The 22,621-nt window shown below is 35.5% G+C and overlaps 1 protein-coding gene across 2 annotated transcripts in view; it reads right to left on the bottom strand.

Moving 5' to 3' along the window:
- Window positions 1–22,621, bottom strand: part of LOC150094852 (caskin-2-like) — a 378,559-nt gene that overhangs the window by 44,280 nt on the left and 311,658 nt on the right. For both annotated transcript variants that reach the window (XM_090411520.1, XM_090411521.1), the window contains one exon: window positions 20,445–21,414. In XM_090411520.1, coding sequence (XP_090267646.1) covers window positions 20,445–21,414 — 970 coding nt within the window. The remainder of the gene's footprint in view (window positions 1–20,444; window positions 21,415–22,621) is intronic.

Below are 22,621 nucleotides of genomic sequence, written 5' to 3'. Positions count from 1 at the left end.
GTATATATATATAATCCTGAAGATTATCTTGATATAAAGGTTTAACCTTTATATCAAGGTCATGTAATTTTACTTTTATTTAAGTTTCTTGGGGATGAGGAAGCAGTGGAGAGGATTCAGAGGTGAGTGACCTGTGGAATGTACCCTATGAGGACAGACTGAGGATGTGTGGAATGCAGAAGTTGGTTAATAGAAGAAAAAGAGGGGGATATGACAGAAACATTTAAGTTGCTTAAAGGGTTTTATATGATATATGCAGGGGAAATGTTTCAGCCAGGAGTCATCCCTGGAAGTTGAATAAAGGTGTGGTTAGTAGGGGGTGTGAGGAATAGATTTTTTTTGCTTGGAGAATTCTGAATGAATGGAATGGGTGGCTAGAGGTAGTTGTGAGTGCTTCGTCTGTTAATGGGTTCAAGGAGAGGTATGATAGATTGTGTGGATAGATTGGGCCTCCTGCAATGAGTCTTCCAACTCCATGGAGATGATCATATAATTATAATAATAATAATAATAAATAATAATAATATAAACTAAAATGGCAGGAAGATATGAAGAATGATGTATGAATGCACGAAAGAAGTATGATGAAGATATACAAACCATCAAGTGGTTTACGTGAAATATATCAGATATTTTTTGTCACAATATATGGTAATAGGATGAATGGCATTCTTGGAAGCTGTGTAGGAAAATGGCGAGAAATTAAGAAATAGTTTTATGAACTTGGCATAGAAGAACAAGCCAAGAACTTGTTACCATACTTTCTTCTATGCATCAATAAATTCTGTCCACATGACAGTACATTTTGATATCAAGAACAAAATAAGTGAGGTACTGTTGTCCAGTAGTAAAATACGCATTACTAATTAACATTTGTGCATCTGAGTTTAAATTATGTCACAAATATTATTCTTAACTAGAAAAATAAATTAAAAAATAAGTAATATTTTCTTGTGCTGAATGCATGCCAAAAAAGGCTAAATAATAATAATATTAATAATACAGAATATCAAATAGTGCATGAAGTCAATGTACAGGTTCTACAAATTTCTTAAGTTTTAAATAAAAAGATCAGTAATAAATGATCTACAGTTGCAATTTTCTTCAACCTTTAATATGGATAATAAGCCTCTCGGATTAGGTTGATGTTATGTATCTCGCCAATCCTAGAACTAAAATCTGCAATTCTAAAAACTACAAGTGTCACCAAGAACAAAACTGAAAAGTCCTTATAATTATTTGATTACAGTACCTAGGAAAACACAATTTGTTAATCCTTGGTACAGATCAACAATTATTTAAGATGTCTTATAAATGCTCCAGACAAAATGCAATGCATGCAAGAAATGAAACCTGATTGCCTATAGCAAGTGATACTGTATTCATTATAGCTGCAAGATATTTCAAAACAATCCATAAATGCACTCACTCATTTAAATTTTGATTAATTTTACCACTACATACTATAAAGCTGGTGTCATCTACTTGAAGCTATCGATTTAAAAACTGCCAGCGCCTGGTCAAATCCTTCTCCCCCCCTCCAAAATCATAATAAAGATACATACTGTGAAAAGTTATTAAATAAATGGCTTAAAAGCATTACTTAATTTATAGAAGTTTACTTGATGAATGACTTTTACAGATATTGGATCATTTTTAAGACAAGTAACTAGATACCAGAATGATTAATGGTCCAATATGTGTGAAAATCATTCATTAATACTGCTTCTGTTATTTATTTAATAAGATGATAACTTAAGATCCTTGCAGCTTTTTTGCATTTTTATGTTTATGTATGGTAACAGCATGATGCATATCAGTTTAGAAAGATATCCAACAATTTTTAATAAACTCTATTTTGGTGTATTTTTTGTATAAAAATAATTTTATCTGATATAATTTCATTCTAAAAATTTGTAAAATAAGTTTCAATACATAATTAAGAAAAAGGAAACTTCAATGGATAAAAAAGCTTGAAAAAATTTGTGTAATTTTTGATCAAAAGAAGTGTTTTTTAAGTAATAAATAATTTACTTGACAAACTTTGCCAAGCTCATATAATTTTCAATGAAACTTAAGACAGTACTGAAACATGACATACCATAATTAGTTTCATTTCTTAATTAAAAATTAAATTAGTCACTTGCAAATAATTTTAGTGATATGAGAATTCTGATGATGTAATTTTCTGCATAAGTTTTACTACCAAACTGGAAAATATTGATATTATAAAAAAAAACTGAAAAATGGACAATATGTAGCTCAGCTAACTAATTTCAGAGATATAATTATAATAATACAATATGTGGGAGGAAGGAAATGGAAGACAAAGCCAATATCTGCAATTATAGAAATGATCCAATACAATCATTAAAAAAGAAGTTTCATAATAGTATGTTAATGTAATGATATCATTCCTTACCACAACAACTAAACAAAGAGTCATTTCTAGTACTTGAGTACCAAAAATTTATGTATTGTTATTATTATTATATGTATTTTAGCTAATTGTTGCAACTTAAAAAAGGAACAAGCAAAACCAAAACAGGTATGACTAAACAAATTTCTAAAGAACATTCTTTTCCTGAAATTTGATGAAATTTTAGCAAAATAATATTATATCAACTCAAAATGTTTTGCCACTAAAACTAGGTCAACTGAGATGGCAATCACATATTTTGTTAATTATCTTGAATACCAAATTTCAACAAAATCAACTAAAGCCAAGGAATAACATGTATATATAGAGAGAGAGTGAAGCCTCCATAGCTCAGTCATTAGACAAAACCCTTTGGTTGGAAAGACCTGGGTTCGATTCCTGTCAGTGATGTGAGGAACCTTTATCTGGTCTCGTCTCTTTTGACGAAAGGTGAGTTAGCCAGTCTCATGTGGAGGCAGGGTTTTTTTTTTTTTTTTTTTTCACCCAGAAACTCCGGTTTTTTGTCCACCCAGAACAGGCAAACCGTCCCCATGAACAGACGCATCTACAGACATAGGACACACTGGGAGACATAGGGCCAACCACCTTATCCTTGAGATGGTTATGGTTATAAAAATAAAAAACCTCGACACTGTAAAAGGTAGAAGAGGAGGATTAAGTAAGTATATATATATATATATATATATATATATACACACACACACATAGAGTGGGTGGAGAAATCTATTGCTAGGAATCAGGTGAATAAATCAAATGACCTATAGTTGATAGTTAATGATCACTTTATTAGAGTGTTCCATCCTAGTACTACAGGCTTTATTCCTAGAAGGATAATGAGTGAAGTGTTAGAAGTGAAAGAAGAAGATGTATTCCAAATACTGAGTATGCTAAATGTCAATAAGGCACTGGAACTACATGAATTTCATCATGTATTTGAAGAGAATGTGCTATGGAACTGACTGTGCCATAACTTAGCTGTTTAATGAAGGTCTTGCAATGGGGCAGGTTCCTGGAGAGTGGAAGGAGGGTAAGATAGTACCTTTGCACAAGGATGGTTGTAGAATAGAGTTATCAAACTGTAGGTCTGTTTGTATTTCTTCTGTAGTTGTCAAGATTTTAGAGAAATTGGTGCCTCATCTGTCCAATTTATATACAGAATTGGGCAAATGAGAGTAATATTATGTATGTAGGCCAGCACAAATTTGTTAAAGGGCACTCTTGTTTTAGTAATCTGGTTACTTTTTACAATACAGTAACAAGAGCAGTGGATGAGGACAAGGCACTATACAGTCATTTTTCTTCCCAAGGCATTAGACAGAGTGCCACATGACTAGTTGATTTTTAAGTTGCATCATATGGGTTTGGATATCAGGTTATAAATATATTTTATTATTATTATGTGACACCTCCATGGAGTCCAAAGACTCATCGAGGGAGAGTGTGCCAACAGCATCAAACGATTGTACACCTTCCAACTACTAACCGTGCTCCAACTTGCTTAACTTTTTGTGAGCCATTAGTAGCAGAGGCTCTACCAATCGGCCAACCTTTGCTGGCTTGATCATCGAATGCAACGAACGTGCCGTCGGCGCATTCAGTTCTCAACGTTTCGACTGCATCGCAGGCGGGGTACTCCGTCTCACGAAGCACCACAGTAAAAGTGGGGTGAATTGGTGATTGGCTCTAATAGATATCATGGAGTAGGAACATTACAAGTGGAGTCCACAGGGTTCAGTTCTGGGACCATTGCTGTACAATCTTTATGTCAATGATATTGTCACAGGACTAAACAGAGATGTTCAATTGTTTGCAGATGACGTGAAGCCTGGGAGGGTTACTAGTAATAGCAATGATGTTCTTGCTCTTCAAGAGGATTTGAATAAGCTGGAAAGGTAGGCAAATGAATGGGGATATCATGCAACTAAATGTAAGGTTTGAAAAATTGGGATCCACAGAAGGATACTTCATACTAACTTGGTGGAGTTATACTGAAAGAAGAGGAAGCAAGGAATCATGGGGTGATTGTGGATTGAGATTTGAAGTTCCCAGGACATATTGTAAAGATATCTCAGAGAACTACTGCAATGATGAGGAGAACATTGACAAGAAGAGGAAGTAACTTTGGAGATAGGTGCAGAGAAAGATAGCAAAAATGATTTCAAGACTGTACTCGATTATGAGGATAGACTGAGGGCATACCCCACTACAGGTATTTACAATTACAGTAGTTAGTTTTCTGTTTCAACATTTTTTTTTTTTCACAGTGCTCTGTTATTTTTTGTCTCTAATTTGATGAGCCAATAGTCTAATATCTTCTAAAATAATTTAATTGCTACAACCTTTATTGATTATATAATTCTTCTTTGCATTTCTTTGTAAGATTTAGGTTCATTTTTACAATGCATAGCATGTATTATATTTCATTTTTCTCTCTATTATTGTTATTATTATTTTCTTGACCTCCATGGAGTCACAAGACTCATCATGGTAAATCAACTGGCCAACACAAAGTCTATTATACCACTCCTTAAAATCATCTACTTTCACCACCCTCTTAGGCAGTGCATTCCATGCTTCTACCACTCTCTATGCAAAAACTTACTTCTTATCCGTTTACTCACCACCTTCCTTTGCAACTTCCAGAGATGGCCCCTTGTCCTTGCTCCTTTCCCTTGTTCTACCATATGAAAAATCTCTTCAGCAGCTTTCCTATAGGGATGTAATGAAATCCTGGATTGTTATGAGGCAGACATCCCTTAACCTCACTTGATGCTCCAGTTCATCCCATATATGTTCAGTAAGGTTGAGATCAGAGCTCTGTGGAAGCCGTTCAAGTGTGGTGATGTCCGTGCCCACAAACTATGCAATTACAGCAGCAGCCTTATGACAGAGTGCACTGTCTGGCTGAAAGAGACTATAGACAGTTTTGTAGAAATGTCAGTGTTGGAAGCATTGCATTGTCCAGAATGTTCATATGCCTCTGAGAGTACAATGCTCGAAGCACCAAAAACAGAGGTATGAGGCCAAACTAGAAAAAACAGAGCCATACCAATATGCCAGCACCTCCAAATTTCATAGTTGGGGTTATGCACTCTCGTAAGGAATACTCACCGGGCATCCACCACACCCATCTATCTGCTTGGTAGAGGGCTTGATTTGATTTTTAATATGCAAAAGACATCAAAGGTTATACCGTTTCAGGACACACGTTGCAGTAGTACATGGTAAACAGTCAGTAGGATGATCACAAACATCCACACCCTTAGAGGAATTTTGAATCCACAGCCTTTTCACTGGAGAGCAAATACACTAACCACTCGGTCAACCAAGTGCTCGGTAGAAGATGTAGGGTGATTCATCGCTCCCTAACACTGCTTACCAAGCTTCCATATCCCACTATGCACGCTTTGCACCACTGAAGATGCCACTGCATGCTGGATCATGTAATATGGGCTTGCATATTGTATCCTATCATGGAAACCCATGTCATGAGCCTTGGTTCTGAATGTTTTTGTGAATTGTATTCCAGTGAATGCCCGGAACTCCGCATTCAACATGTCAGTCAACCAATGGTGATTTTTACATATTATCTTTCGTAGCACCCCAGTCACATTCAGTAAATGTGGTGGGACATCCATTGCAAATAGCACTCGCACCTTTATCTATTTATAATATATATATATATATTATAAATAGATAAATGCAACTACAATAAACTGTTAGAGTCCTTATGTATTAATATTCTGGATAATTACAAAATGATTTCTTTCAGTTGCTATTGAATGTTCTAAACACTTCACCAGGTTGTCTTCTTATAGTGGGAATTTTTCTAATGCTAGTTTAGGATGTTATACAGGTTGTAGATGGGTCCTCCACATTCTTCAAATGGTGAGGCCATCATTTTTGTTGAGATTTGGGTTGTGTTTGAGCATTTCACAAGACACATTCCAAATAAGCTAAGACACCTACTCAGTTCCTCTAAAGATCCTCTTCCACACCTAGCACACCCAGGGGTATACAAAATACACTGCACTTGGGATGGCCCAATTTGTCAATAACTTGCCAAAAAGATAGCCTGCAATATGGCATCCTATCACAATACCTCTTTTAAACTGTGTCAGTTCTCTTCTGATATCTATTTTGCTCAGATTCACCATATCATAATGGAAGCATCATATTTCTCCAATTTATATTAGCTACAAACATGTGACTTGTTGCATGGCATGATGCACCTTGCACATGGTGGTGTCCACTGACTTCTTTCAGCGCATAAGCATGTATTTAAATATGACTCATATACTCTATTGTAAATTAGTCCATTTACAAAAATTCTGATAGTCTGACAGCACCACGTCTCTGAAACACAATGCTTGTAGATGATCCCTGTATAGTTCATACCTTGTTTTCAAACCAGCTATTGTTAAATCTGAAGACAAAATGAATTATTCATTCCATCTTCATTTTTAACTATTAATAAACAATTAATAAAGAACCAATTCTTTATTAATTGTTTGTTACAATTAATAAAGAATTAGATCTTTTTTTGTTCATTATGATTATGTGCATAGCATGAGAAACATGTAATGAAGTCTTGATATTTTTATTTTTATTTTGGATTATCAATATATCCTGTATATCCTCTCCCCATCCTGTGAATGTATGTTCACTTCATTTCAATAATGTTAAAAATTAATCAAACATGTGTGAATGTCATATCAAGATGCTTTAAAGAAAAAAGAAGGAAGAAATGTAAAATCTCTTGTGGAATAATTTTTGCTTTGCTAATTTTTTGCAATCGATTTTACATATTTTTCTTTCTCAATATTCAGAAATATTTAAAGTATAATGTGCTAAATAAACTGTCACTAAAAGTACATATACATTGACTATATGTAAAGCTGTAAGTAGGGATTATGCTAGATTAGCAATGGCGAAACACCAACCAAAGGTTGCAAGGTCAACCGTTGTTGACCGATCGGGCAGAGCTGACGTCATCGCTAGAGGCTAATCCCAAAAAGACAGCATTAGAGAACAAAGGGTTACAATTTTGCATAAAAGAAGATTGTGGCCCTTGGCTCAAGGCTTTTTCTTCTGGTCGTCGTTGAGGCTTTTTCTTCTGGTCGTCGTTGAGGCTTTTTCTTCTGGTCGTCACCAGAGGCTTTTTCTTCCAATCAGCGTCAAGCCTTTTTACCATTCACTGTCAGGGCTTTTGGTTCAGGTCATCATCGGGGCTTTTGGTTCCGGTCGTTGTCGGGGACGTTTCCTTCCACTCATTGCCAAGGCTTTTCTCCCATCGAATGTTGTAGGACCTATGTCTCCAGATCGCCTTCCTCAGCAGTTACACGCAAGCCCAGTGGTAACTATAGCTAATTCCATATTGAATGTCCGACAAATACCAAGTGTAGGGACTTGGTATTTTTCCAGTCAATTCTATGGTATGTTTGGAGTGCATGGTCAGAAAGGCCTGTTTTACCGAAGTGGAGGTATTTAATGTGTCGTTTGTGTTCGTCTTGTCTGATTGGGATAGTTCGCCCTGTTTCCCCTATGTATGGTATGTTACATGTGCAGTGTATTTTGTATACCCCTGGGTGTGCTAGGTGTGGAAGAGGATCTTTAGAGGAACTGAGTAGGTGTCTTAGCTTATTTGGGGGTTTAAAGGTGGTTTTAATGTTGTATTTGCGAAATGTTCTGTCTATTTTTTCAGAAATGCCTCTAACATAAGGAATGGCAATAGCATTCTCGAAATCTTTTTTGTTCTTACTGGTATCTTTATGGAGGATCTTGTGAATAGTTTTTTTATTGTATCCATTTTTGATAAATGTTTGGTTGATGATTTTGTATTCTTGGTTTAGAGCCTGTTCATTCAAACAAATAGTTAGGGCTCTGTGTTTAAGGGTGCTTATGACACCTAATTTTTGTGTTGGGTGGTGGTAAGAATTTTTGTGTATGTATTGGCCTGTGTGTGTAGGTTTGCGGTAAACTGAGAAGGAGAGACAGCCAGAGGGAAGACGTGTGACAAGTGTGTCTAGGAAAGGAAGAGAGTCATTTTTTTCCATTTCAAAGGTGAATTGGATACGTTTGTGTTGTTTGTTTAGGTGGCTAAGGAATGTATTTAGAGCTTCGTGGCGGTGGGGCCAAATGGCAAAAATATCGTCGACGTATCTGAGCCAAATTTTGGGCTTTAGACATGCTGTCTCTAGAGCACGTTGCTCAAAGTCTTCCATATAAAAGTTAGCTATTGGGGGAGAAAGTGGTGAGCCCATGGCTGTACCTTCTTTTTCAAGGTAAAAATTGTTTTGCCATACGAAATATCCGGAGCGGAGTACGTGGGCAAAAAGGGCCGTGATGTCATGTGGAAATATGTTCTGTAGGAGCAAGATCGTGTCATTGATTGGGACATTGGTGAAAAGGGAAGTTATGTCAAAGCCGACTAATAAATTTTGGTCGGTGAGTGTAATGTTTTTGATTTTACTGATGAAATGTTGTGTATTTTTTATGTAGGAAGGGGAATGACCTACCAATTCCTTGAGTGTGGCAGCTAATTTTTTTGCTAAGTGATAATTTGGGCTGTCAATTCCTTCAACGATCGGGCGAAGTGGTGTGCCAGATTTGTGTATTTTTGGCAGGCCATAAATTCTGGGCGCACGGGCATACTGAGGTATTAATTTTTTTGTCATTTCTTCAGGCCATGTGTGGACGGATTTGATTAATTCAGTTGTTTTCTTTTTGTTACGTTTTGTGGGGTTGTAGTTAACCTTTTGGTAGGTGTTATGGTCCGATATTAACTGGTTCATTTTTTCAATGTATGTCGTACGGTCTAACAGGACAGTGGAATTGCCTTTATCGGCTTTCGTTATTATAATATCCTGGTTATTTTTTTAAGGATTTAAGGGCTAGATTTTCGGTTTTGTTTATGTTGGTGTTTAGTTTTTTGTTAGAATTTAGTATACACGATGTTTCCATTCGTATTTTATCAGCCAGAATGGTGAGGAGGGATCATAAACCTCTCTCGATATGATACACGATATCAAGCTTGTTTACTGACCTCGGAGCAATGGCGTAGTTCAAACCTTTCTTTAGCAGCGAGAGTTCACCTTCGGTGAGAATGTGGTTTGATAGGTTGATAACTGAGCATTGATCTAATGGTGGTTGGTGGCTCCTAACATTGTTTGTGGGTGATTGGTTGCTCCTTATGAAGTTGGTTTGTGGTTGGTTTCGTAATGGCGTCTTGATGATCTTGTGCTTTTCTGTTGTTGTAGGGCTTGAAATTTCATTATTAGTTTTTCTTTATTTTTCAGTAGTGAGTGCTTGGCCGAGTCGTCAGTGATCCTATCTAGAATCTCCCAAATTTCTGGAATAATGTAGTCAGGTAATTCAAATTTAAGTTGCAGAACTTTGGTTTGGGTGGATGCTAGATTTTTACGTACCTCGTGAATTTGTTCTCGTAACAAGGCTTTTTCCAACCGGGCATAAATACGGAGCGCTTTGGCTGATTTAAACTTCTTCTTTAGTTTAATGCAGTTTGGAATTATGTTGCTGTCTCTACATTGTTTCAAAAAGGCTAGTCGATTCGTTAATAAAGAAACACGTATCTTCAGCTTACCGTAGAGGTTGCACTGCTTGAGGGTCACATCTCCATGGATTATGATGATTCTTTCTTTTAGGGTTACACGGTGATCAGCACTCATATTTGTAGATTTAGGGACTCAAAAACACACATGTTGAACAGATTATTTTATTAATTACAAATAAAATAAAACTTGACGTTTCGACCTCTATATCAAGGTCATCATCGGAAGAATACAACTGTATACAGAACCAAGCTACATGCTCATGCTTTCTATGCCAGTAAACTAAATCTACGTAGTTAATAAATCTTTTTTCTAGCCTGACCTCTAGTGATAGAAAAGAAAAACAAAAATAAAGAAATAAAGAAATAAAAAAAAAAAAAATATATATATATATATATATATATATTATAAATAGATAAATGCAACTACAATAAACTGCTAGAGTCCTTATGTATTAATATTCTGGATAGTTACAAAATGATTTCTTTCAGTTGCTATTGAATGTTCTAAACACTTCACCAGGTCACCAGGTTGTCTTCTTGTAGTGGGAATTTTTCTAATGCTAGTTTAGGATGTTATACAGGTTGTAGATGGGTCCTCCACATTCTTCAAATGGTGAGGCCATCATTTTTGTTGAGATTTGGGTTGTGTTTGAGCATTTCACAAGACACATTCCAAATAAGCTAAGACACCTACTCAGTTCCTCTAAAGATCCTCTTCCACACCTGGCACACCCAGGGGTATACAAAATACACTGCACATGTAACATACCATACATAGGGGAAACAGGGCGAACTATCCCAATCAGACAAGACGAAAACAAACGACACATTAAATACCTCCACTTCGGTAAAACAGGCCTTTCTGACCATGCACTCCAAACATACCATAGAATTGACTGGAAAAATACCAAAATGTGCCTACACCACACCAAAACCTGGTTTGAGAGAAAATTTAAAGAGTCTTGTGAAATGCTCAAACACAACCCAAATCTCAACAAAAATGATGGCCTCACCATTTCAAGAATGTGGAGGACCCATCTACAACCTGTATAACATCCTAAACTAGCATTAGAAAAATTCCCACTACAAGAAGACAACCTGGTGACGTGTTTAGAACATTCAATAGCAACTGAAAGAAATCATTTTGTAATTATCCAGAATATTAATACATACATAAGGACTCTAACAGTTTATTGTAGTTGCATTTATCTATTTATAATATATATATATATATATATATATATATATATTTTTTTTTTTATAATTTTATTTCTTTATTTATTTATTTTTGTTTTTCTTTTCTATCACTAGAGGCTAGAAAAAAGATTTATTAACTATGTAGATTTAGTTTACTGGTATAGAAAGCATGAGCATGTAGCTTGGTTCTGTATACAGTTGTATTCTTCCGATGATGACCTCGATATAGAGGTCGAAACGTCAAGTTTTATTTTATTTGTAATTAATAAAATAATCTGTTCAACACGTGTGATTTTGAGTCCCTAAATCTACAAATATGAGTGCTGATCACCATGTAACCCTAAAAGAAAGAGTAATTTTAGGAAGGATAGACAGGATAGGAGAAGAAGGGGGTGTGCTGCTAATGATATCAGATGACTTGAGTCCAGTTAGAGTTGAGACCTATGACTGCAATACTAGTAACAGTTTTTCATGTGTCAGTGAGTTTTAAGTCATCTGGTTGAGGTGCTATATATTTAATCTAACAAGAATAAATACATAGCACAGTGTTATTACAGACTTGGTGGATCAGTTGCTAGCGATGAAGAAATGCATCACCAAAAAGAGACAACGGATGCAAAAAGAGTAATCATAATGAGAGACTAATTATCCAAACATTGATTGGGTATCAGTAAAATCTCATGAGAAGAATCAACTGACCTTATTAAGCTGTTGCAAGACAACTTCCTCAAGCAGCATGTGACAGAAGGAACGCATGGTCAAAGAGTGTTCGATCTCATTATAGTGTCAGAGGAGATTTCAGTTAAAGAAGTAACTATTCTGCCTCCATTTGGTGACAGTGATCATGTGGTAAGAGGATAAGTTCATGAATGAATGTTCCATTCAGAAAAAGTTACATGCTTAACTACAAAGCAAGATATAATGATTAACTGAGGGGTATATGTAGGGGTATATCACTGCTACTTCTTCACTGTATGAGGAAGCTCATGTGGATGAGGAGGAAGTACTAGAGCTGTTGCACAAACTGAATAAGAATTCTTCAATAGGATTTGATAGGATATCAGCATGGGTTCTGTACCATGTTGTCAGTTATTGGATCAGAAAGATATCGACAGTGCATGGGAAGTGTTTAAAAAATACTTAAATGATGAAATATCAGAATGTGTCCCTAGAGATCGAAGAATAAATAGAGTAGGAATGAAATGGATATGTAATCTAATTAAACAAGAGATTTGTAAGAAAAAGATGATGTGGAAGAAATATCATGTGCATAAGGATGATTATGATAATTATAAGCAGCAGGCCAGAAAAGTCAAGTGTTGTACCGAAAGCAAAGCCCGAGTATGAAAAGAAATTGGCTCTGCAATAAAAGAATAATTCTACTGAATGCAGATGGTATGCAGGTGACTGATGCAGAAGTGATTGTTCAACTAATGAGTAGTCATTTTGCTAAAAGCTATCAACCTGGTATATTCAATATTGAACTCACTGCTACTTCTTCACAGTATGAGGAAGCTCATGTGGATGAGGAGAAAGTACTAGAGCTGTTGCACAAAATGAATAAAAATTCTTCAATAGGAACTGATGGGATATCAGCACAGATACCTAAAGCATGTTCAGCTGAACTGGCTATTCCTTTGACCAGGCTATAATTTGAGTCGCAGAACAGGGAATATTGCACAGGAATGGAGAGAATGAAGGTGCAAAGACCAATGTATCCGACTATTGACCAATCAGTATCTCAGGAGCAGTGGTGGTGAAGATTTTGGAAAAGTTGGTCAGGGCTCACATTCAGAAATAGGTTGACAGAGAATCTCTACTTTGCAACAAACAACATGGATTTACTAAGGGAAGATCATGTTTTAGCAACTTGCTCAAATTTTATAATAATGTTACCACTGAGTTAGACAAAGGGACTGGATACACCATGATACCTTTGGATTTTGCTAAGGCTTTTGACAGAATATAGCATGGAAGACTGTTGCATAAATTGGAGAATATGGGATTGGATTATAAATTATTGGCATGGATAAAAGAATAGCTGACTGACAGATATGAAAAAGTGAGACTAACACGCTAAAAAATCCAGATGGAAATATCAAAATTGAAGATAGGGAGATTGCAAATACCTTGGCCTTTCATTTTCAAAATATAAGCAAACTAGAGATGAATACTAGGAAAGACCATCAAATATCAAAACAGGCTTGACAGCAGAAAAATGCTGCAAACTCCCCAAAATATCAAAACAAACTATTCTGGGATCCATTTACAATCTCTGAATGGAGATTGTAAATGGCCTTGGAGAGATTAGATATAAATAAATCATGTGGACCAGATAACATACAAGGAATTATGATCAAACATCTTCCTTCCCTAGCCCTAGATTGGCTACTTCGCCTATACAACAATAGCCTAAAACAAGGAAAAGTTCTGAAAGACTGGGAGACAACCACAATCATACCAATCTTAAAGCCTAACAAACCGCAAGACCAACCAGGAAGTTATAGACCAATTTCACTGACTTCAATTCCAGGCAAATTAATGGAAAAAATGATACTCCAACGTTTGAATTACTATCTAAACAAAAATAGTATACTACCACATTTACAGGCTGCCTTTAGAAGAAATCACTCAACAACTGATCAACTTTTCTACTTAACCCAGACAATTCAAGATAACTTCCAGACCAAACCTACCAAATCCACCAGTGCAGCTTTTATAGATTTTAGCAATGCCTTTGACAAGGTGTGGAGGCAGAAACTCTTTTCCAAACTTTGTCATATTGGAATAGAAGGGAAAGTTCTTAAATGGATCTATGACTTTCTAAAAAATAGAACAATTCGAGTTAAAATAAATAATACCTTTTCCAAGAAAGTGAAAATAAGACAGGGACTCCCTCAAGGTAGCATTTTGAGCCCACTTCTTTTTTCCATCTACTTAAATGACTTAGATAAAAATATAAAGAAAGAAACAAAGATAGCTATGTTTGCTGATGATTTGGTCCTATTCTCAGCTCACAACAACCTAGAAACAGCAGAAGGTCACTTAAACAAAGCCATTGAAAGTTTAGCTGTAAATCAAAATTAACCCAACTAAATCAGAAATCTGTGTTTTTACTATTAATAACCACCTCAGAAAGTAGAGACCAAAGATTAAGCTAAACAGTCAACTAATTACATTTAATGAAAACCCCAAATGCCTTGGAGTTACTCTGGATCCATCGCTAAATGCCTTGGAGTTACTCTGGATCCATCGCTAAGCTTCAATAAACATATCAAGAATGTTGCAGTCAGAGCAAAAAGAAGTCTAAATATCATGAAAAGTATCTCAGGTGGGGAGCCAATGCTAAAACCTTAAAAGTCACATATACCTCTATCATCTGTCCCATAATGGAATATGCTTCGCCTATCTAGATGCAAACATCACAAACCAGTTTAGACAAGCTTATAAAAATTCAGAAAAATGCAGCTAAAATCATATGTGAACTAAGGAATACAACTCCTGGAAAAAGAGCTGAATTCGAATCCAACCTTGTTCCTTTAAAAATTAGGTGGCAAGAAAATCTTAATAAATTTGTAGAAAAAAGAGTCAACCTTGCACATCGTAGAACAAGTGAACTTTTTAAAAACTGGAAACCAACAAACAGAATAAAGAAAAAATCAACAATGCATGAAATCATAGAAAATAAAATTCCCTTGGATTGTCCAAATAAAATAGCCGACTACCCAGCATTTCCTCCAAATCAAGACAGGAAAAATATAGTTATCAACTCTGTAATAGGGAAACGTGAGAAAACAAAGCCTAGAAAACCCTGAAATCTTGAGATCACTAGCCTTTTCAAAAATAATGGAACATCGACCTGGCTCAATAATGATCTACACAGACGGCTCCAAAAATCCAAATGGCAATTGGCGTACTCATCTATGGCTCTCATAATATAGAACTAAAAACAACTAACAGTATTGGATGCAACTCATACTCATACCATGCAGAATTAATAGCCATTAACACAGCACTACAATATTTGGACAAACAAAACCCGAAGGAGTTTATATTTTTCACAGATTCCTTAGCAGCCCATCAAGCTATTAAGAACTGCTACACTAGCCATCAAGAAATACTTAGAGACATAGCAAAAAAACATAAACTACATAAGGATTCCGAAATAATCTTCCAATGAATCCCATTCCATGTGGGATTAAAGGGAAATGAAACTGCAGATGAAGTAGCAAAAATGGCTGCAACATTAAGTGATACCACAGATTTCGATCTTTTTAAAACCACCCAAAAAGAAAACATGAAAAGAACAATTCTTCAGGACATTACTCACCACTGGTACACAGCAGAAAATCCAGGAGCTACCATCAACTCCAAGTTTAATTGCAGTACCACTACCATGATCTCTCACTTCAAGACCGGCCACACAAGACCAATCAAGTGTAGCAATGGCATAAAAGGCTTCCCCACTTGCAAAATCTGTAATATCGAGGAAAAGATAATCACCAATGCATTTGCTAAACTGTATGAATATTTCCAAATGTGAACTCTATAACAACCCAGAAAAGGTGCTGTATAAAATACATGAACTTGACCTCTATGATCTGGTGTAATAATACCATGGGATAAAAAAAAAGTGGTATATGGGGGATGTGAGTCTACAAGATTTAAGGTAACCAGTGGTGTGCCTCAATTCAATCTGTACATTAATGACTTGGGGAAGGATTTGACATGTGACATACAGCTATTTGCTGATGATGCAAAGATAGGCAAGGTAATCAGGAGTGCTGCTGATATGCAGCACTGCAGAATGATTTGAATAGGCTGGAATTGTAGGTGTGTGAAAATGGCTGTCATTTCTATGTTAATAAATGTAAGGTCATGCACTTTGATGTCATTAGATATCCAATGTCGTATTATATTGGTGGGATTATGTTTGAAGAAACTCATGTGGCTAGGGATCTTGGAGTTTTAGTAGACAGGAAGTTGAAGTTCAAGGGTCATATAGCAAAAATTGTAACTACAACTCAGAAAATAATGCCAATGCTGAAACGATCCTTGATGTAAAGATAAGGAAGTCATTTTGCCTCTTTATAAGGCCTGGATAAGACCTCACTTGTACTACTGCATGCAGGTCTGGTCTCCTGCTTTCCATGGCAATTCTGATACAGTGAAAAGAGTGCAAAGGAGAGTGTCAAAAATGATATCAGAATTGTGGAATATAGATTATGAAGACAGATTGAGAATTTGTATGCTGCAGACACTAGCAAACAGGAGAAGGGGGGGAGGGTATGAATAAGGCTTAAAAATCTGAAAGGGTTATACAGAATTTCAGTAGATAGAATTTTTCATTTTATGGAGGGTGGGGAAAGGATGTGAGGGCATCCATGGAAGTTGAGAATAAATGCTGTCGAGAAGAGGGTTAGGGCTAGAATTTTCTCTCATACAGTAGTGCATGATTGGAATGGATTGCCTTTGGATGTTGTGTGTGTGCAAGTAGTGTGAATGAATTCAAGAACAGGTATGTTCTTGAATTCATTCACAAGAACAGGAACAGGCTATACAAATAGTATGGCCTCCCTTGATGAGTTTCTGATTTCCTGAAGGTCGCTGTGAATAATAATAATAAAAATAACATTCACCTAAGGTTCATGAGAGATGACTGAAAGCAGGCAAAATAAAGCTGCAGTGAACTAAGATTATATGGATGAGTACAACTGAACAGAAATGTAATCAAGAACACAGTTTCATGTTTATGCATCAAACTTTGAAAAAAAAAGACAGCAAAAATTTCGACTTCATTCTCAATAGGATTCAGTCCCAGATGTCTGTTACCAGGACATGTTATTCTGCCAAATACATACAGAAGCTCACTATTCTAAGATAACCCCATAAAGAAATGATAATGATACTGATTTACCCTGATTCCAGTTAATGTAATTTAAAGAAATAGCTGCTATAATTTTTCTTATGAAATTGCAATAAGACTTCTATTTCTCTTTAGATAGGTCAATACTGCCTATAGGCATTACACTTGAAACGCTCAGTACACTACATATTTGGTGGCTTGATTGGACAAGTGGATGGCATTTCCACTCTAAACAACAGGGCTGAGTGTTCAAATTCCACTGTAAACATCTAAGTGTGCTTAGAGACATTCACAATCATGTTTGTGAATGTCTCTAAGCACACTGGACAATGATTTTCACTGCCCGGTGTTGAACTACCAACTTGCTTATTGGAGGCCTGAAGTTGCTTGAAAGTGTGAAATTACCAGTGTGAAAATTGGAAATTCTGAAACAGAAACAATTTAAATATTTAGGAGTAATAATTACAAGCCAACGAAATCAGTGAAGTGTGCAGAATCAAATAAAGAGGAGTAATCAGGCACTCTCTCTCATGTGTACTAAGTTAAAAAAAAATCATTCATTGAAAGACTTCAGTAGGAAACCAAAAGTTGGCACAGTCTACTCTTTTGCATATTCCAAAAATACATGATAATATGTCATCCATTCTCACAGCTCACAGCATCTAGCCCACTTAACACTTCAGATGCCACCCTTGTTGACAAAGTGGTTAGCATACCCACTCTCCAACAACAGGTTTCAGGTTTAAATCCCACCATGAGCATAGATATTTGTAACTATCTTTAGATGGGAGATGAATTTCATTGCCTGGTGTGAGACCACTGCCCTACTTATTGGAAGCCTGAAGAGGCTTGAAAAAGTTCTATGTTTGGTCTCTAGAGCAGGATTTCCAGACTATGTAAAAATAAATAAAAATTTACAAAAAAATATATACAAATTGATAAAAATGAAAAAAAAAAAAAAAAAAAAATCCTTAGCTCACCCAGAGGTTATTAGTAAACCTATGGTACAAATGTACTATAGGTTTACTAATAATCTCTCATCGGTGGAAACCACATAATTTAAAAAATAAAAAAATAAATAAATTCTTTAATTTCTGGTCTCTTTAGCATTTACCTCCCTTCTAGGTGCTGAACATCATTGTTCACCAAGTAGGATATACACTGACAAAGTACAATTAAGTAATTCCACCACATCCGTTACCATAATCACCTTACTGACATCGTAACCATCTACCAGAATCATCCCTTGAATTTTCTTCAGTCTGATCGACCAATCCCTCATATTTCACTTTCTCTTATAGGCTCATCACCTTTTCTAGACTGCACTTTACATTTCTCATGCACCTGATCACAACTACTCTATGGATTTGCTTAAATCTTGGTATAGTGCTTGTATCAGATGTGACCTAACCAATTCTAATGCTCTGTTAATCTCTTTCCGCCCCAAAGCTCATTATCCCACAGTACTGACTATTTAGATTCTCATTACATGTTTGAAAGATATAAGATAGTGAATTTGTAGAGTATCTGAGTGATAACTATCTTTGTTTCCAAACACTATCTCCTTCTTCTAATCTAAATTATTATAATTAAAATATCTCACAAGATCGTTTTTTTTATATGCCCAACCAATTGGTTGAAACGTTTCACAATCAGTGCTCTCTTTATAGATATGCTATTCCAGTTATTTTAATCTGGCATTAAACAGTCTCCTACTCTTCTTTTTTCTTTCCTGCCCTTCCAAAAGATTTCATATTCCTCCATTTGATTCCTGCATGTATATCAACTTCAGTTAAGTTAATCAAGTTTCACTTATGCCAATTATTCTATGCACACTGACTCAATCAATGCAGCAAACTCAGCTCTCTCTTATTTCTGATATCCCCCTCCCCCCGCGCACACACAATGAAATAGCGAACTCTAGTCACTATAACTCAGTCATTAGTGTAGTTGGTAATGGACTACTGAAAAGTCCATTATAACAAGCTACTAATTTGGTCCTTGGGAGTTCACTAGAGTGAAAATCAACTTAAAAATATTGACATGCCACTGATGTACATGACATCACACATTTTGCATGTTATGTCATATACTTGGTATTATGCAATTGATTTTTCCTGCATAAAAGTAAATAATTATTTACTTTTACTCAAAAAATATAATTTACTAACTTAAACAATCAACTCTCACCACAGCAATGTTATAGTTGACAGTTCATTTGCTTTAGTGAACTTCTTTAAGCATAGCGTTTCTGGTAGTTTGCTATATCAAATGAGTTTGTTATAGCAGTATTTTCTGTAGCTAGAGTCAAGTGTACTAACTATATTTTTTTTAAAACAAAATAAAAAAACAACTATATTGACAAACAAAAAGACATAAGCAGCATCATGCCTTCAACTCAAATGTAATGGATGCAACCTGGAAGGATTCTTAAATTTTTCACCATGAAACCCAGAATGTTTAGTAATATTAAAGTTATAAACATGAACATATAATTAAGCAGCATTTACTGAAAAAATGATTCGCTATAAATGAACATTTTTTTGTGTATTCAGCAGCAAACATGCTAATCGTGCTAATTTGCTAGCAAATTAGTTTGTTAGCTAACAATATTCTGATCTCCTGTTACTATCTCATGAACACAACTTTTATTTTTTTCCCTGAATGAAGTATTAGCCAGCAAAAGTTAATTTGAGGGTCAAAAAAGTATAAATCCCAGCAATAAAACTGTCCTGAATCCAAATATAATTTACAAAGAATAAAATGACTCCTACAACAATGAAATGAATTTGTTATATTTTAAATAATGAATTACTTTTAATCAATATTAATAAGTCTGCATTTCCTTTTAAATATACCTGAACATGGATTTTCAATGATGGAGAGAGGATTTTATTCTTTAAGTGGAAATATAGGAAAAGCAAATGGATATTAAGAAGGTAAAGAATGTTATGGAATATGATAATTATCGTATGCTAGGTTTCAACCATTCATAATTTTGCAGTGGTCAATGGCCTTTCTCAAATTAGCAATTTGAGAAAATTTTTGTTTAAGAAAAATGTTTTTGTAAAAGGGCATGCTAATATTAAACATTCAGAAATTAAATCCAATTTATTTATCATTTAACTATGTGTGATGATGTGTTTATAAGATTGGCAAATTTTCCTTTGCCAGAGAAGGTCTCCTTTAATAATTCACTTAAAGCTTTATGTCTGCAAATGTTCATGAAAATACCACTATATACAATCTGAATGAAAATATCACTATATACATATAAATAATGTTTCACAAAATATTAAGTGATGGTGTGTTCAATGGTGTTTGGGAAAAATAAATAAATAAAATAATCTCCACTTTTAGTTACTGACCTGGACTTGCAGACTTGCTAGACTTTCTTAAAGTTGATGAAGGAGAAAGTACCGGAGAAGAGGAACTATCCATCATTAATGCTGGATGAGTTTTAGTAGTCCTCTGCTTAATGGTGCCTACATTTTCATTGGCAAATGGTAAAGAATTCGATTCAGTACTGGAAGTGGAAATGTTAGAGTCTGCAGAGTCTTTTCTTCGTTGGCGAAACTTTGGAGTGCTATGAAGTTCTTCTAGTTGCACTGAGTCTTTGGCACTAGGGAGATCCCCAATTGCCGGGGACACAGAATCACCTTCTAATTCATGGAGGGCTGATGGTAAAGGAGAGGGTGGGGGAGGAAAGTCTTCAGTTAGAGCTGGAGAGACAGATCTATCCTGAACGTTAGGGGGTGGAGGAAGGTCAGTTTCCCTTGTAGTTATACTGAAATGAGTAGTTAGACCTTTCACACAGGTTGCAAAGGCCTCATCCTTCATAACTTCTAAACTACGTTCGACTGAAGGATCACTTTTGATTGAATTAGTCCTTTTGGGAGGTGGGGGTGGATTTCGTTTTCCCCTCAGTGTTCCATACATTGGTGATGAACTACCACTGGGCGTCCAAGAGTGCTGAGGTGATGACCAGGTGTCAGCATTATGTGTGGTAGTTTTTAAAGAACCCTTGCACTCATCTTCTGGTTCTGAATTAATTTCTGGATCAGACTGGCGTGTTTTTGCTACAATTTTAGCCACCGGTCTAGGTTTGACCATTCCCTTTGGTCGGTGAAGTGTTGCTGTTCCATCGCTTTCAAATAACAGATAATGATCATTATGGACACTAAGTTCACTATCAGTATCATATCCATGATGTCTCCAAGCACTAATTGTATCATACCAACAATCTGGACCATTGTGGAAGCTTGGGTGCATCACTGTAGAAACAGAATCATCCATATCAAGACTTTCTAGTGAACGTCCTCGGCTGGAAGATTTTACCTGAAATTTTTGATCCAGAAAGTAAATTGAAAGAAAAGTATAAGACACTGCTGCATAGAACACACAAATGTACAACAAATAATTGCAATTAAAATATCTTATCATCAACAGGCAGGGGAAAATAACATACATAAGCACATAAAAATTAATTTATCTGCTAACTTCAAAAAAATTCTGATCAACTGAAAGTAAATTATGTTCTGTAGTGCACCTCAATTATCTGGGTTAGGATTACCCATGTATGTTTCTTTTTTATGGTTTTATAGTTCTATTAATGGTTTTTATGGGTTTTTTTAATTCACAGAGTATTTGATTCAAATAATACTAAAATATATAAGCAGATTATTTGATTCATAGAAGTGGATGCATCCTTGTATATCCATTCATATAATGCAAGCATTTGCACACAGGAGTGAGAAATGCAAGAAGGGCACTCAGTCTGTGTGTTGCTACAGGAATGATTGGTTTATTTCTTAAAGCAGAAATTTAGAGACAATTTCTTGCTAGATACAACTTTTCAGAGTGTACCCCTCAGGAAAATATCTCTTAAAATAATGCACACAAATATACAATACAAGCCATTATAGTTAGACATGTTATTTATAAAACCTAAAATATAAAATCTGGATTATCCATTGATCCCCCCCCACACACACACATCCTCTCCATTAACCCAGTTTATCAAGAATGCACTGTATATTAAAAAAATTGAAGATTTTTAATATATTACACAATTCTGTTTTGTTTTTTCTAAATATAATATTGCAAAGTAATGGTGTTAGTAGTTTTTTATTATTGTTATTTTATTATATTATATTGTTATTTTATATGCCAGCCTGGTTGGCTGAGTGGTCAGCGTATCTGCTCTCCAGCCAAAAGGCTGCAGGTTCGAATCCCGCCATGGGCATGGATGTTTGCGATTGTCTGTAAAAATACTAGTGGTGATGATGGGCAGTAGATGGCGTCGGTGTTGATGATGGTAGTTGTGGTTTGTTGTAGTTGGTGAATTGAGTGGTGGAGTGGGTGCCCTCCCTTGATGAGTCTTTGGACTCCCTGGAGGTGTTACATAATAATAATTGTTAGTTGTGTTAATAGTTTGCTGAGTAATTTTGTTAGTGTTTTGAACAAACACCAAGTTTATCCACATTCTTAGTGAATTAAGTTTTTTTCCCCTTCTTTAGAATAATTATTTTGTAATGAAAATAAA

The sequence above is a fragment of the Typopeltis vanoorti genome, chromosome 21 (genome assembly GCF_054136105.1).
Source record: "Typopeltis vanoorti isolate ZY-2024b chromosome 21, IOZ_Tvanoo_1.0, whole genome shotgun sequence".
In the NCBI taxonomy this organism is placed as follows: domain Eukaryota; kingdom Metazoa; phylum Arthropoda; class Arachnida; order Uropygi; family Thelyphonidae; genus Typopeltis; species Typopeltis vanoorti.
Note: the sequence above shows the minus strand (reverse complement) of the source record. Positions and strands in the feature narration are given on the sequence as shown.